Genomic DNA, 16,027 nt, shown 5'->3' on the forward strand with positions numbered 1-16,027 from the left:
TACCTCTTTTGTCTGTAACTCACTATCATTTGTCTATTTGCTTTCCTGAGAAACTATCTTATAGACAACAATATGTAAAACAATAACCATTGATAATTTCCTACCACTTTGTCTGTAATTTGGTAAGCCCCTCCTATTATTATGTTATCCTTCTTTTACTCTTTAAAATAAAAAAATTAAAAAATAAAAACAAAATAAATGATAGAAAACAGAAATAGACCTTTTGCAGATGGGAAGGAAATCCAGGGATGGAGGGAGAGGGAAGGTAGGAAAGGAGAGGGAGAAATAAAATAAAGATTAGATAAATTTCCTATGATGAATGTATCTACTATGTACCACCAACATATACTACTAATAAAAAGTCATATGAATGCATGGCAAGATGCACGTTCAGAAGAGACCTGAGAAGACCCTAAGTTTTCTGGGGTTTTTTGTTTGTTTGTTTGTTTGGTACTGGGAATTGAACTCAGGACCTTGCACTTGCTAGGCAGGCACTTGTGCCACTGAGCTATATATCCCCAGCCCTAGTTTTTTGATCTTTAGGACCACACAAGTGGGAAGCGAGGGCTAAGGCAGAGCTGTAAACAGCTAAGCTAGATGTTGAAGGAGAACTCCAACAGAGAGAAACCTGCAAAGGCTGGAAGAACTTTTCTTTCCATTCTTTTTTAACCTTCCTTTTTTTTAGTTCTAGATGTTCAAGGAAATCTGTCAAAACACTGGCTGACCACCAGCTAAAGAAACAGACTTCAGAGACCACATATGACAACAGAGTTTACAGCTATAGTTTTCTTTGTTTGTTTGTTTGTTTTGAGACAGGATCTCATTATGTGGTTCAGGCTAGCCTTGAGCTCACTACATAATCCAGGCTGGCCTCGAACTCATGGCAATCCTCATGCCACAGCCTCCTGAGTGCTGGGATTATAGGCAGGCTTTAGCATGACCCATTTACAGCTGTAAGTTTTAAAAGTTTCTAAGCAAGTATCTATAGCTTATACAAACAATAAAAGAGACCCTGGGGAGAGGTATGAATTTGATTTCCAGAGTTACCTGTTAATATTGAAAATGTCCAGTTTTCAACAAAAATATATGAAGCATGGATAGAAACCAGAAAGTATGCCCCATTCCCAAAAGAAGTTATCAGAAACTGTCTCTGAGGGAGCAAAGACATTGGAGTCACCACACAATGACTTGAGTCTGGCAGGTAAAAAACTGAAGTCATACAGTGTCTTCTCTGATAATGAGTGAAACCAGAAGTCATTAATAAAAGAAAAACTGGAAAATTCACAAATGTGAAGAAACTAAAGAATATATTCTTGGGCTGGGGATTTAGCTCAGTGGCACAGTGCCTGCCTGGCAAGCGCAAGGTCGTGAGTTTGATTCCCGGTACAGGAGAAAAACCAAAAGAAAAGAAAAGAAAAAGAAAGAATATATTCTTAAAGCACTAGCATCAGAGAGGCCCTAAGTTAGAACTCCAGCACACTCAATCAACCAATGTAAAAACGTCAACAAAATACTAGCAATCCCAACTCAGCAGCATATAGGTTCAGCACAGAAGCTTAAACACCACGACAAGTGAATTTACTCTAGAAAGGTAAGGTGATTCAATCTACAAAAATCAACCGAGGTAAACACCATAACAGAATAACGGGGAAATACAGGATCACTTCCATGAATGCACAAAAAGTATGTGACGAGGTCCAACACCAGAACCATGAGCAACAATAGAAAAAAATACAGATAAATTAGAAAGTCATCAAAATCTGAAACATGCTTCAAATGACACTATCAAGAAAGTGAAAAAAACAACAGAATGGAAGGAAATACTCTAAAATCTTATCACTGATAAGGGTTTAGTTTCCAGAATTTATAAAGAACTCTTCAATTCGGTTCTGACATCTCCCTGGAGGAGGTGACAGACCACAGGTGGAGGAGCCACTCCCGTAAGCTGGCTCCCATTTCGGGTGCCAGCCCCAAGTAGTAGATTATCACCTGTGCTCTGGTTGACCAGATATCAATCAGGGTTCGCACCAGCTCCCTAGTCAGGTTCAATGAATTTGTCAGAACACCTTTCAAAACTCAGGGAAACACATGTATCCATTCATTATAAAGAACATGACAGAGGGTACAGCCACGTGGAAGAGATGCCCAGGACAAGGTATGGGGAAGGGGCACAGAGTTTTCCTATCCTCTTGGGGCAAACCATCCCCTGGCACTTCTACATGTTCAGGTGCTAGCTATCTGGAAGCTCTTGAGGGAGAAAATTAAAATTTTAAATAAAAGCCTGCCCAGGACGCCTGCCAAGGCCAAGTGGACATGTCCAGCAGGCCCGATAACAACGCTTCTCCCTTCATGAAAACCCCTATCTTTGCTGCCTTTGTAGCTGGTGACCTTGCAGTGTAACTTCAAATATAGCCGCAAATATAACAGGACATGTCTTCCTTTCTGTAACTCATGCCTGTTTAACTAATGGCCTTGTAATGTAACTGAGATATGTAAACTTCAGCAATCCATGTCACCCAACCCTCCAATCATATGCTCTAAATCTGCCCATGTACTTCCCCGCTCACTCTCCCCTTTTTCTTGAGACAGGGCTTCACTATGCACTTCAGGCTGGCTTTGAATGCACTTTGTAGCCGAGGCTGGCCTCGAACTCACAGTGATCCTCCTGCCTCAGCCTCCCGAGTGCTGGGATTACAGGCGTGAGCCACCATGCCCAGGTCATTCTCCCTTTAAAAGCCCTGAAACCCCACCAGGAGGGGCTCTGATTCTTCAAGAGAGACCCTAGTCGGAAGCCCATTGGTGGAATAAACTGCCTCCTAAACCTTTTCAGTTCCGTTTTTCCCATGTTTGGTCTGTTTTTCCCAACACTCTCTGATCCTTATCCTTCAGGGTTTTTACGGAGGCTTCATTATGTAAGCGTGAGTGACCGCATTATTGCCCATGAGCGAACCACTTCCCTTCACCCACTCCTCTGGAGATGGGGAGGGGACTAAAAGCTCCAAAGCTCTAATCACAGGGTTGGTTTCTTTGGCAACCAGTTTCCCTCTGCGCCACTCAGGAACCCACCCAGAGCTGCTCATTAGAACAAAAGATGCATCTATGCTCAGGAAATTCCAAAGGACTTAGGAGCTAGCTCTGTGTTAGGAACCAGGAACAGGGACCAAATACATGTTTCTTATTATTTTCTATAAAGTGAATGGGCCTCGTCCCATCGGTGGAATGCCTTGAAGAAGAGGTAATTCTGCTTCTAGATGTTCCTCAAACTTAGCCCTCAGACCTGAGCTTATCCCCTGGTCTCCAGCCTGCTAGCCTGCTCTGTACAGTTCCGACTTGCAGCACCAACAATCACATGAGCCAATTCATTCGCTCACGGGGTGTCACACGCACGCCCATGGTTCTAGTTCTCTGGAGAACCAGAACCTGAACTGTAATCCCTGGGGAGAGCCAGAGGGTGATGAACAGTGAAGCCACCAGCAGACCCTTTCTATCACCTACATTCCCTTCTGCCACAGCCGTACTCTCTCCCAGCCAGGTGTCTGGCCACAGCAGCAAACTTCTGGCTGCTGTCTGGACCTTCCACATGGCTACCCTTAATGGAGTCACCTCACTGAGACCTAGTCACCACTTTACAGTCTCCCCTTACACTAGGCACCTTGGGGTTACTTTACAAGAATCTTACATATTCATTCAACAAACGTGTACTAATGTCTGCTGTGTGCCTAACAGGGGGTGTGGGGACAGATGACCAGGTAAATCTTAGCAATTAAAGTAGTAATTGGGTATTGTGACAAACTGAAATGCTCAAAGAGTTGGAGAACCCAGAGAAGGGAAGGGGCATGATAAGATAAGACTTCCTTTGGCAGAGAGAAGACATTCTGGTGCTCTGACCAGTCTTCATCCTGTGAGAATGGAGGCCTGCCACTGCCAGATCTCAGAACCACAAGTGGGAATTGGACATGTGGATTTTACATAAACTGTCCTGGTTCACCCAAATTACTAATGTGATTCAATGTTTTGTTGTTGCTCCCTTGGGGACTGAAGCCAGGGCTTTTGCACTGAGCTACATCCCCACTCCCTTTGTTAGGCAGGGTCTAGGTAAGCTGCTAAATTTTGCAGGCTGGGCTTGAACTTGCAATCCTCCTGCCTCAGCCTCCCAGAGTGCAGAGCTTATAGGCCCAGCTTCAACTTACTGTTTTTATGCAATGACCAAGGCAAAAAAATAAACAACCCTACATGGCACCAAACCTGGCTTCTGGGCCGCTTGGTTATAAGGCCTGTGCTGAAGGGACCTGTACTTGCCTTCCTTCTCTCACCCAGCACCTGTCCCCAATGAAAACCTTCAAGGACAGTACCTGCATGTATAGGGCTCCTGTGCTTAATACAGCCTCTGGCAGGGAGCAGGTAGGTGTTAGTGTATTGAGCTGTAAAATATAAATCTTCTGATTAATCTTCCACTCAACCACCTTGCCACCTGCTTCCTGTAGAACAGGGTAGTGGACATCTTATCCTGGCCTTGGAGGCCCTTCTCAGTAGTCCCAATGCCCCTTTTCAAGCAAGATACACACACATAGTGCTGAGCCCTCTGGGGCACCCTGATGTGGCCAAGAACATAGCGTGGGTGCAAGTTCTCACTTCTAGAGTACCCAGATCAGTTAATCCACAACCACATAAGTGCCTGCAGTGTATAATAGCTGGGGTTGGAATGTTCTGCTTGTGTGTGTGTGTGTGTGTGTGTGTGTGAGAGAGAGAGAGAGAGAGAGAGAGAGAGAGAGAGAGAGAGAGAAAGAGAGAGTGAGAGACAGAGACAGAGACAGAGACAGACAGAGAGACAGAAAGACAAAGAGACGGAGACAGAGAGAGAGAAAGGTTAGGAGTTCTCCATCCTGTGAAAGGTGCTGGGGAGAAGGAGGAATCAGCAGGCCAAATTCAAAGACTGCTACCTCAGGTGGAAGCCTCCAGAGGGGGTTTCTCTATTTCTTGCGGATGATAATACTAACCCCCCAACTTGCCACTAGCCAAAATCCCAGTGGCAGTCATAAGTGGCAGACTCCTGGGTCCTCTTTGTAAGGAGAAAGAAAACCACACCCATCTGGTTTCTGCCGCGAAGGTTCCCATACCTGGAGAGTGAACACGAGGGAGATGCGTGGTGCACAAATAGGGAAGAGGGCAACGATCTGGACAGAATTCCACTCTTACGCCCAATTCAGTTTTCTTTTGCTTGCTGCATCGGGATGGTCCAGATGTGGAAAATTAAGAAACTCTCCCCCCTGTAAAACAGGACCGACGAGGATGGGATTCGAACCCACGCGTGCAAAGCACAATGGATTAGCAGTCCATCGCCTTAACCACTCGGCCACCTCGTCCTACGCCTACTCTTGCTTTCCACATTTCTTTATCTTTCATCGTCTCCGAACCTTCAGGTTCCCACCACTCACCCCTTTCCGCCGGCCTGGTAGGACTCAGGAGAGGGGAAAAAACAATGAAAAGAAAGGAGCTGTTTTGTTTTCTTTCGCGCTTCTGCTGGGAGCCGAGCCATCCTTCACTAAGCTGAAGCAGAGCTTCTGGACACAATTTCCCCTCTGAGTCCTGGCGTGAGCGCCGGGGTTGCAGGACGCGCTTGGTACAGGGAATTGCACACTAACCGTGAGGAAGAGGTGCGTGTCCCAGAGCACGCGGACACAGTGGCAGTGGCGGCGGCAACGGAGCCGCAGGACCACGGCAGGATCCGCATTCGCAAAGCGCGCGGCGGGTGCAGTAGCTCCTCCTCTCTCGCAGAGGGCGAGCTCGAGCGCGCAGAGAACGGCGCAGGAGGACGGCGGGCGGGGCTGTACGCGGGGCTCGGTTCGCTTCGGGGCGCCTCGGGTGCGCTCGGCAGGCTGCGGTAAATCCGGGCTTGCGGCCGCTGGTAGACGCGGGTAGGCACCAAGGCCCCGTGGTCCCTACTGCGCAGCCTGGTGGTCCCTGCTGTGCTCTCCGAGCCCCAGGAACCATGCAGATGTCCTACGCCATCCGATGCGCCTTCTACCAGCTGCTGCTGGCCGCACTTATGCTGGTGGCGATGCTCCAGCTGCTCTACCTGTCGCTGCTGTCTGGACTGCACGGGCAGGAGGAGCAGGACCAATATTTCGAGTTCTTCCCGCCGTCCCCGCGATCTGTGGACCAAGTCAAGGCGCAGCTCCGCACCGCGCTGGCCTCTGGAGGCGTCCTAGACTCTAGCGGCGACTACCGCGTCTATCGAGGCCTCCTGAAGACCACCATGGACCCCAGTGATGTGATCCTGGCCACGCACGCCAGCGTGGACAACCTGCTGCACCTATCGGGCCTGCTGGAGCGCTGGGAGGGCCCACTGTCCGTCTCAGTGTTTGCAGCCACCAAGGAGGAGGCGCAGCTGGCCACAGTGCTGGCCTACGCGCTGAGCAGCCACTGCCCCGACATGCGCGCCAGGGTTGCCATGCACCTTGTGTGCCCCTCACGTTATGAGGCCGCAGTGCCCGACCCCCGGGAGCCGGGAGAGTTTGCTCTGCTTCGTTCCTGCCAAGAGGTCTTTGACAAGCTAGCCAAGGTGGCCCAACCCGGGATCAATTATGCACTGGGCACCAACGTCTCCTACCCCAACAACCTGTTGAGGAATCTGGCTCGAGAGGGGGCCAACTATGCCCTGGTGATCGATATGGACATGGTGCCCAGCGAGGGGCTATGGAGAGGACTGCGGGAAATGTTGGATCAGAGCAACCAGTGGGGGGGAACAGCCCTAGTGGTGCCAGCTTTCGAGATCCGCCGAGCCCGTCGCATGCCCATGAATAAGGCAGAGCTGCTGCAGCTCTACCAGGTGGGGGAGGTGCGGCCCTTCTATTATGGGCTCTGCACACCCTGCCAGGCACCCACCAACTACTCCCGCTGGGTCAACCTGCCAGAAGAAAGCTTACTGAGGCCTGCCTACGTGGTTCCTTGGCAGGACCCCTGGGAGCCTTTCTATGTGGCTGGAGGCAAGGTGCCTAGCTTTGACGAGCGCTTTCGGCAGTACGGCTTCAATCGCATCAGCCAGGTGCCTAAAAGGGAAAGGGAAAGGGGAAATGGGCAAGAAGGGATGGGACCAGGGATGGGACTATGGAAAAGAGGCAGTGATGCAGGAGGGATCATAGTTCGGGAAGTGGTTGGGTGGAAGTTCAAAGATGCCTTCAGAGAGATGTGAAAGCTGGAGTGTGGCTTTAGAGATGGTTGTTTGGGTCCTGGAAATGTCATCAAACTTTGCTGACCTGTCTCTCCCTCTACAGGCCTGTGAACTGCACGTGGCAGGGTTTGATTTTGAGGTGCTGAATGAAGGTTTCCTGGTTCATAAGGGCTTCAAAGAAGCCTTGAAGTTCCATCCCCAAAAGGAAGCTGAAAATCAACACAATAAGATCCTTTACCGCCAGTTCAAACAGGAGTTGAAGACCAAGTACCCCAACTCTCCCCGACGCTGCTGAGTCCTTCCCTTCCCTAGTCTGAGAAGTCTCAACCTCTGGCTTCTCAGGCCACACCTCAGGCCTGACTGGGGTAAGAAATGTCGCTCCACTTTACAGAGGTAGCTGTGGAGTTGAAACACTGGACTTAAATATGGGGTGCTGGGAGTAAGTCCTGGCTTTACCACTAACTAGCTGTGTGGCCTTGAGCAAATCCCATTACCTCTCTGAGCCTCAGTTACCCTGTCTGTAAAAAGGGAGGTGAGAATGCCTACCTCACAGAACTTTTGGGAGGCTCAGATGAGATGCTGTATGTGAAAACATTCTGTAAGCTTCGTACAAATGTGAAGTATTAATATTATTACAGTATTATTATTGTTATTATTATCGTTATTAACAATACTGGGTGAATGGGTAGTAAGAGCAAAACGTATGACTGGGACAGAGCTGAGAAGTCTGAGTACTTAATGAAATGGACCTTTTGGAAGGAAATCGAGATGAAAGCATAGAATTTAATTATTAACTCTTGAACTGAAACCTGAACTTCGTGGTTCTCCCACGCCTCCATCCTCGGGCGCTCTGAAGGAGGGAAGGGTCTGCAGGCTCTATGAGGGACAATCTGAGATCTGTACCCTCCGATCGCCTGGGTTGGTTATTTGCCTTCGAATGACAATGTGTAAATAAACGAGTGTTCACATCCACAGCTGGTTCTGGTACTCTCCTGAGCTGGGGCCCCGGGTTTTCCCCTTCCGCGCTGTGGGGAGGTGGCCAAGGACCAAGGGCCGCTCGCGGTAAACTCGAAAAATCACCAGGGTCTTCCCCGCCGACTGAAGGCCCGTATGAATGTCGGCCGGTTGCTATGGAGACCGACCCGCGGTATCCCAGCATGCCTCTACCTCGGTTGGCCAATCGTGAGCTTCCCCGGTCGGCGCCCCTTGATGATGCACCCGGAACCGCCAATAGACCCCGCCTCCCGGAGGAGAGGGACCTGCACAGAGCTTCCGGGAGCCCAGTAGCGGTGGCCAGTACTGGCGGACTCAGTCACCTCTCAGGGAGTTGGACGTGAGGCCCGAGGCCACCGATCCCGCGGTGCGTATCGCCACGCCTGCCGCCTGGGTTGAACTCTGTGGTCAACCGGTCGGAGCCAACACAATCTCCTACCGAGCCGGAGCGGAGACTTAACCGGCGTGATGCGCGCGGGGCCGCGGGGCTGCAGGGCCGTAGCAGACCGCGGAACAGTTCTGTGTTCTGTAGCCCGCGTCGGCGTATCTGAGGGTAGAGCGAGGTGGGAGGCTCCCGGAGAGCCTCAGAAACTCTAAGTTGGCCTCTGTAATTGTGGGGAGGGGGTCTGCCTTCCGTGGAAGCCTGCCCTCGAGGAGCTTACCGTCTAGAGAGATAAATTGCCTGTGCGTAGCGCTTACAGTGTGATTTTTCATCTTTAAATCATGCAGTCTTTCCCACCTTCGATCGGGAATCGTTATCCTGTTTTTGCACCCGAGTTAAAGAGAGGTTGTGACTAATGAAGTTTATGACTAAGTAAGAGTCAGAATCAGAATCACCTGCAAGAGAGGCATGCTTTCTGGAAGAGACAGGCCTTAACACTGCGTCTTACAAGGTGCATACACTTAACAGTGAGGAGGTATTGCCAGTGGTGGGAACTGAGATTTGAGAGTAAAAAATGAGGGTGGGTTTCAGGTGAGGCGCAGATCATTAGTGAGATCATTCAAGGATGTGGCTAAACTCCATAGGCCAGGGGCAGCACACTACTTGAATGGGTGTCGAAGAATGTTGGTCACCACTACAGGCGCCTGGGTCTGTCAAGAAGTAAAAGCCAGTCCCTGCGCTGGAAGTTTGTTTTGTGTAATTTGTATCTGCAGACCTTTCAGTCATCAAGTGAGCCAGTAGTGCATTAGGTGAACAAGAAGCATTGTGCAACCCCTGCCCTAGTAAGGCTGCCACACACATTGGTAGAATACACATGAGAATGGACAGTAGGAGATGTAAACAGAATGCTTCCTGGAGGTAGTGGTGTCCACACCATCCTGAAGGCCTGCAAAGCAGTAGCCAGAGAAGTTGGAAGAACAGCAGTGATGTTGGCACTCAGGAGGCTGAGGCAGGAGCATCACTGGGAATTCAAGGTCAGCCTAAACTATAGTGAGATCCTGTCTCAACAAGAGAGAGACAGACAAACGGTGAAATAGCCCCCAGATGGCAGAGAAATTATCTGCAAAGAGAACTATTTAGTCTTCCTTTATAGTGGTCCCTTGGTAGCATTTGGTGCTATCACTACTCCTTCCTTCTGAAATCCTCTTTCTCTGTGACTGGGTTTTTCCTTCCTTGTTTCCTAATCTGCCCTTTTGCTGACTCTGGGAGTTCCATCATGGATCCCTTCTCACTCTCCACATTCTGCCTTGCTGGCCATGCCAGCCGACGGCTTAGAGCATTTGCTGTATGCTGATGACTAATCTGCCACCCAGGTCTTGTTGAAGGTCAGACCCTTGTGCCCCCAACCTCTCTTCTCTCATTTCTGGGCCCTTGCGTTTGCTGCTCACTCTGCCAGGAATGTTCCCACCCTCAGTTCACTGAGGGCCTCCATCAGGTTCATCTTCCTCTGGAAGCCCTGGCTGCTGCAGCCAGGTCCTGGTTGGAACCCCTCCCATATACTTCTAAATTCTCCTCATAGCATAGTAAGTGTCTCTTTGCCTCCCCAGCCAGAATTTGTAAGCCCTCTGAGAATTTGTAAGCCCTTTGTAAGCCCCTCAAAGTCTGTCAGAGTTGTACCATGGTAGTTGATGGTACCTACTGTATATTAGGTACTCAGATGAATGAATGAAAGAAGGAATGTTTAGGAGTGTTCAGTGTTGCTGAAAAGCCAACTAAGATAAGCACTGAAGCCAAGCTTAACGGCACACACTTGTAATCCTAGCACTCTGGGACACTGACACAGGAGGACTGCAAGTTCAAGTCCAGCCTGGGCAATTTAGCAACTTAGCAAGATCCAGTCTCCAAATAAAAAAGTTTTTATAAGGCCTGGAAGTGTAGCTCAGTGTGAAGCCCCAAGGTAGTGTGACATTAGCCACAAGGAAGTCTTTGATTACAGGATCAGTTTCAGTAAGACCAAGGGGTACAGAAACAGATCCAAAGAGTAGGAGGTAAAAGAAGGAACAAGTGTACAAAAGACCCGGAAAAGTGTAGCTGTGAAGTAGACAACAGAACAATCAAGTGGAATGGGTGAAGTTCAGTATTTCTGCCTTTTTTCTTTCTTCCTTTCTTTTTTTTTGTACTGCTAGGGATGGATTGAACCCAAGTGTTTTTCTTAATGATAGAGGATACCTGAGTACACCTAAAGTCTTCTAGGCAGGAGCCTGCTTTTTTAGTCTATTTCATATTGCTATAATAACTGCATATGGAGTTGCATGCCTGTAATTCCAGCATTCAGGAGGCTGAATCAGGAGGATCACTATATGTTCAAACCCAGCCTGGGCTACATAGTGAGTTTAAGGCCAGACTGAACTAAATACATAGCAAGACCTTGTCTTGAAAAACCAAAACCAAAAACAATACCTGAGAGCTGGGAGAGTAGCTCAGTGGTAGAACTTTGCTTAGCATGTGTGGGGTCCTTGGTTCAACTTTCCACACCATACATACACACACACACGCACACATACTTACCAAAAAAAAAAAAAAACAGACTAGGTAATACTGTATATAAAGAATAGAGATTTCTTTCTTAAAAGAGTTCTGGAGGCTAGGGAGTCCAAAACTTCAGGCCCAAATGTCTTCAAAGGCCTTCTTGCTGCTTACCCCAGGGCAGCAGGTGACAGGGTAAGAGAGAAAAGGGACAAGGCCAGACTCATCTTTTATCAGGAACCCACTGCCATACTAACCCAGTCTTATAATAGTGGTTTGAGTCCATTCATGAGAGCAGACCTAGTCAGCTTTCAAAGGCCGCATCTCTGAACACTCGTACTGGAGATCAGACATATTCACACGACAGTGCCTGTCAAAAGAAGACAGAGTGAGGGGAGACTGAGGCCCTGGGACCCCAGCACCCAGCAAAAGGCAAGAGGATCGCAGAGTGCTGAGAAGAGGCACAGGAGACATTGTGGTTCAAAAAAGCCACTTGGGCATAGGAAGGGTGGTGGGAGTGGGAGAGCTGGCTGTTAGATGGAGTGAAAGAGTCCGGTCTGTGTAGGGCCTTAAAGCCCCAGTCAGAAGTTTAGGCCCAGTTCCATTGCCACTGGGAAACCCGCCCTTGGCGCTCCCCATCAGTGGATCGTACCTTCAGCCAGTATTCCCAGAATTGGGATCAGTAGCAACATCCAAGGGGATGAGCATTTCCACAGTACTGGGGTTTCCTTGAGAGGTGCAAATGCTACTGACGTGAGGCCAGTTACCTTCCGCACAGACTCCCTCCCCACACACCCCGCTGAGGGTCAGGCTTCCTTTGACTCCTGACTGGCTGCGGTCCTGCTCTGAGCCTGGGCGGAGGTGAGTAGCAGCTGCACCCACTTCCCCAGAGCCCACATGCCCGTCCAACCGCCCATCCAACCTCCAAGCAAACCAGACACAGAAGAGATGGAAGCAGAGGGCGACTCAGCTGCTGAGATGAATGGGGAAGAGGAAGAGAGTGAGGAGGAACGGAGCGGCAGCCAGACTGAGTCAGAAGAGGAGAGCTCAGGTGAGCCCCCCCGCACCCAAAGCCTCCCGCAGCTCCAGAGCCAGCCCTGACCAGTCTCTCTCCCCAGAGATGGATGACGAGGACTACGAGCGGCGCCGCAGTGAGTGTGTCAGTGAGATGCTAGACCTGGAGAAGCAGTTCTCAGAGCTTAAGGAGAAGTGAGCACGGGGACACCTCAGGCTGGGTCTTCGGGCAGCTGGGGTGAGGGGGCAGCAGGCCTGGTACTGATGCCCAGGGTGACGAGTACTAAACTCGGGGCTCTCGTGGTAATGTTTGCCCAAGAGCCATGGGGGTCCCAGGGTTGCCTGACTACCTCACACCTCCCAGGTTGTTCAGGGAGCGACTGAGTCAGCTGCGCTTGCGGCTGGAGGAAGTGGGGGCTGAGAGAGCCCCTGAGTATACAGAGCCTCTTGGGGGACTGCAGCGGAGTCTCAAGATTCGCATCCAGGTGGCAGGTCTGTGGCTGTCCTGTGCCCTCTTACCCTCCCAGAACCCACAGCTCCAGTCCCTTCCACTTTTGTCCCTGCCAGCCTCACCCTGTCCTCTGGATATCTCCCCCTCCCTCCCCAGCCAAGCAGGGCACGTCTCTCTGTCTCTCTCTGCAGGAATCTACAAGGGCTTCTGTCTGGACGTGATTAGGAATAAGTACGAGTGTGAGCTGCAAGGAGCCAAGCAGCACCTGGAGGTGAGCTGAGCGCCCGGGAACCTGTGCGGGGCGGGCGAGGCTGAGGGCCCAGGCGGCTCCTGGCTAAGCAGCTTTGCCTCTTCCAGAGTGAGAAGCTGCTGCTGTATGACACGCTCCAGGGTGAGCTGCAGGAGCGGATCCAGAGGTTGGAGGAGGATCGCCAGAGCCTGGACATCAGTTCAGGTGAGGGCAGGGGCCCAGCTCTGCCAGCACCCACCCTTCTCTGGGCCTCTGCTTCCTGGGGTCCCTGTGAGGACTGAGTGAGGCCTGGAAAGGGCCTAGTCCAGGATCTAGCACATATGGTCACCTGCCCACCACTTTCTAGAAGGGGGGATCTCCGTCTGACACCCCCACATATTCAATATCCATGGTCCCCTCCATGCCCAGAGCATATGTGTTCATATGGGGTCTTGGGGAGGCAGGAATTGATTCTGTCTCACTGTCTGCTCAACAAATGGAGAAACCAAGGCTCACAGGAGGGTGGCAGCCTCTTCCCTGTGCTGGGACTGCTGTTCAGCCGGGACCTGGGCGGTCCTAAGGGGTGTCCAGCCCCAAGCCCAGGATTGAGTCAGTCCACTGGCCTGAGTGGTGGTGAGGGGGTTGGGGGAGGGGGAGGGGGCCCACATGGTGAGCAGAGGGCACGCGGGCGGGAACAGCCTGTGTGCTGGTGCCCTGATCTTGACTGTGAGTCTGGGGCCACAGAGTGGTGGGATGACAAACTGCATGCCAGAGGCAGCTCCAGGACCTGGGACTCACTGCCACCAAGCAAGAGGAAGAAGGCGCCTCTCGTTTCTGGTATCCTTCCACCCAAGGTGGCACGGCCCTGGCCAGGATGTCAAGGCAGGCTGCAGCCTCAGGAGGGGTTTGGAGGGAACATGAAGGACAGAGTGGGACAACACACATTGATGGCCATTTGGTGTCACATGACTATATCCAAGCCAGTCCAGCTGTCAGGAACACTTGTGGATCCTAGGAAAATAGAAAATTCAGTGTAATGACTCCCCATAACTTCCTAAGTGGGGATCACTCTTTGAGGACCCCCTAGCTTTTCTTCCACATCCCCAGTCTCAGCTCCAGGAAGGCCCAGACTTCCCTACCCTGGGCTTTACCACTCCCTGTCCTCTCAGTGCTCCTGCTGTCTCTGCCTGCTCAGTGTCATCCCAAAGGCTGCCTTTTCTGTCTCCCCCAATGTCTGTGGCTTCTCTATTCCCTGTGCCCTATCCTGAGGTGCCCACATCCCAGAGGCCCTTGCTGCTTCTGCCCCACCTCAGGAGGAGCCCCTCAGTCTATGGCTTCCTGTCTCTTGAGCCCTTCCGAGAGCATAGCACAGAGGTGAGCTGATGGAGACCAGGAGGGGGGACCTGGGCGGCAGTGACTGAAGGAGCAATAGGGTGAAGGTGTGGAGACCTCGGGTGGGGGAGGATGGTTTTCAGGGTGGAAGAGGCTAAAGTCCGCCTTCAGGTGGAGGGAGGATGTGGCTCAATGAGGGACCAGTTAGTGACAGAAGGCCAGACAGCAGGACCCTGCAGGTCCTGGAGAACGCAGGAAGGGAATTGGTGCCCTCTGTGGGCTCCTTGAAATAGGCTGAGAGCCCTCCCGAGAGCCAAGAGGCCCAGAGGTAGAAGGTGGACCCCCGGTTGGACTAGGGCTTTCAGCACTGTCTCTGTGCCACTTCTCCTAAGTGCCACCTTGGCTTGCCAGGCTGAGCGCCCAGTACCTGCCCCCTCCAGTGGCTGTTCTGCTTCCTTGACCCCTGTCACAGGCCCTTATATTGTGTACATGCTGCAGGAGATCGACATCCTGGAGGACTGGACAGCTATCAAAAAGGTGGGTCCTCTTGCTCCCGTCACCTCCTGGACTTCAAGCCTGGTGTCTGAAGGCCTGGGGCGTTCCCTGCCCACTCCTCAGCACCCCTGCCTCAGCCCAGGTGCCCTGGCATTGCAGCAGCGTGTGGTCCTCCTGCTGGAGCAAGGAGTGTGTGTCGCATTGGCTGCCTTTTCTGTCTTCCCCCAGTGCCTGTGGCTTCTCTGTACCCTGTGCCCTACCCTGGGACGCCCACTTCTCAGAGGCCTTTTTCCAGGGCAGGTTTGATGGAAGAAGTGGGGAGGATAACGGGGCTGGCTGGGACTGACAAGAAGCACCCCAGAGCTTTGCCTAGAAGGGGCCTCTATGCTCCTGCGGCTCAGTGCAGCTCCAATTCCTGCATCCCCCACCCATCAGCGGCAGCAGGGAGGGGGATTGCCAAGCTGGGCTCTCACGGGGGGCTTTTTTTTTTACTACGCAGGCCAGGGCAGCAGTGTCCCCTCAGAAGAGAAAAGCAGATGGTAAGAATCACAGAGGCCTCCTGCTTTGCCCTCTCCTTGCCATTACCATCCCCGCCCCCGTCTGGCCTCCAGGGAAGGAGCCCAGAGAGAGACGGACCATAACAATCAGTGGCCCGACTTAGGGAGAGGTTTGGGGAGCAGCAGCTGGGAAGGGGAAGCTCTGGGTTGATGGAGCTAGATGATGTAGAGGGAAAACGGAGCCCCAGCCAGGATGGGTCAGAGCCGCCTGGAATGCTGAGCCCCAGGGATCAGGGCTCCCACAGTGAGGCACTTCCTAGGTCCCTGTCAGGAAGTGGCTGGCTCTTTCTTGGTTTAACTTTCGATGACTTCTCTTCCTGCATACCCCCAGGACCATGACCCTGCTGTTCACAGCCAGGGCGTCCCTTGGAACAGCTGGCCCCACACCTAGGATGCGAATTTTCCTGCAGAAGGCGATTGGCACAGCCCGGGGGCAGCCCGGCTAGCTCTCCGTTGCTGCTGCAGGTGCCCCCTCCAGCCATCACTCGTCTGGATCCCTCCTCAGCCTGCAGAGCTGTAGCTCTAGAGCTGACCTGGCCCCAGCAAGACTGCTGTCTGTATCCCTTAACCAGCCCACCCCTCAGTGTCAGTGACAAAGGAGACGGGCCTTGTCCTAAGCCAAAGCAACATTCCTCCTGGTGACCTCAGATATGGGGACCCCAGCCACTAACCCGGGAGCTGGGCCCTACAGCACAGGAACTCTAAGCCAGAAATGCTATGTAGAGGGCCTGTCTGCCGCTGGAGGTGGTAGCCAGGCTCCCCAGCTTTTCTCAGGGCCATTCCTGGTATCTGCCTCCCAGATCACAAGAACTGGAATTAAAACCTTTTCTGGAACTCCGGCATGACCAAAGTGTCTGATTTACCCAGAAACGGAATC

General features: G+C 51.7%; 2 protein-coding genes and 1 non-coding gene across 6 annotated transcripts; 2 read left to right on the forward strand and 1 right to left on the reverse strand.

Moving 5' to 3' along the window:
* Positions 1–5,281: 5,281 nt before the first annotated feature.
* Trnas-gcu lies at positions 5,282–5,363 on the reverse strand. Its single transcript has one exon. It is a non-coding gene; the product is annotated as a tRNA-Ser (tRNA).
* A 435-nt stretch (positions 5,364–5,798) lies between these two features.
* On the forward strand, positions 5,799–8,143 carry B4gat1 (beta-1,4-glucuronyltransferase 1). Its single transcript, XM_005384408.2, has 2 exons — positions 5,799–7,045; positions 7,275–8,143. The coding sequence occupies exons 1-2, from the start codon at positions 5,990–5,992 to the stop codon at positions 7,464–7,466; spliced, it is 1,248 nt and encodes a 415-aa protein (XP_005384465.1). The 5' UTR covers positions 5,799–5,989; the 3' UTR covers positions 7,467–8,143.
* A 94-nt stretch (positions 8,144–8,237) lies between these two features.
* Brms1 (breast cancer metastasis suppressor 1) lies at positions 8,238–15,984 on the forward strand. 4 transcript variants are annotated; one of them, XM_005384415.1, is made up of 12 exons: positions 8,238–8,531; positions 8,894–9,057; positions 11,963–12,123; positions 12,191–12,281; positions 12,451–12,578; positions 12,729–12,808; positions 12,895–12,991; positions 13,511–13,603; positions 14,571–14,635; positions 14,822–14,889; positions 15,093–15,132; positions 15,482–15,984. In XM_005384415.1, the coding sequence occupies exons 3-12, from the start codon at positions 11,970–11,972 to the stop codon at positions 15,539–15,541; spliced, it is 876 nt and encodes a 291-aa protein (XP_005384472.1). In that variant the 5' UTR covers positions 8,238–8,531; positions 8,894–9,057; positions 11,963–11,969; the 3' UTR covers positions 15,542–15,984. The 4 variants fall into 4 exon arrangements, with proteins under 4 accessions (XP_005384472.1, XP_005384470.1, XP_005384474.1 ...); XM_005384413.1 differs by lacking the exon at positions 8,894–9,057; XM_013514159.1 differs by lacking the exons at positions 8,238–8,531; positions 8,894–9,057 and adding an exon at positions 9,810–9,931.
* The last annotated feature ends 43 nt before the right edge of the window (positions 15,985–16,027 follow it).

Source organism: Chinchilla lanigera, unplaced genomic scaffold (assembly GCF_000276665.1).
Source record: "Chinchilla lanigera isolate Chin_1 unplaced genomic scaffold, ChiLan1.0 scaffold00021, whole genome shotgun sequence".
Classification (NCBI taxonomy): Eukaryota; Metazoa; Chordata; class Mammalia; order Rodentia; family Chinchillidae; genus Chinchilla; species Chinchilla lanigera.

Coding starts and splice junctions, on each gene's coding strand:
- B4gat1 (XM_005384408.2), top strand. CDS start 5,990: ATGCAGATGTCCTACGCCATCCGATGCGCCTTCTACCAGCTGCTGCTG. Junction 7,046..7,274: donor GCTTCAATCGCATCAGCCAG/GTGCCTAAAAGG, acceptor CTCCCTCTACAG/GCCTGTGAACTGCACGTGGC.
- Brms1 (XM_005384415.1), top strand. CDS start 11,970: ATGCCCGTCCAACCGCCCATCCAACCTCCAAGCAAACCAGACACAGAA. Junction 13,604..14,570: donor GAAGGCGCCTCTCGTTTCTG/GTATCCTTCCAC, acceptor CCCCTGTCACAG/GCCCTTATATTGTGTACATG. Junction 15,133..15,481: donor TCAGAAGAGAAAAGCAGATG/GTAAGAATCACA, acceptor GCATACCCCCAG/GACCATGACCCTGCTGTTCA.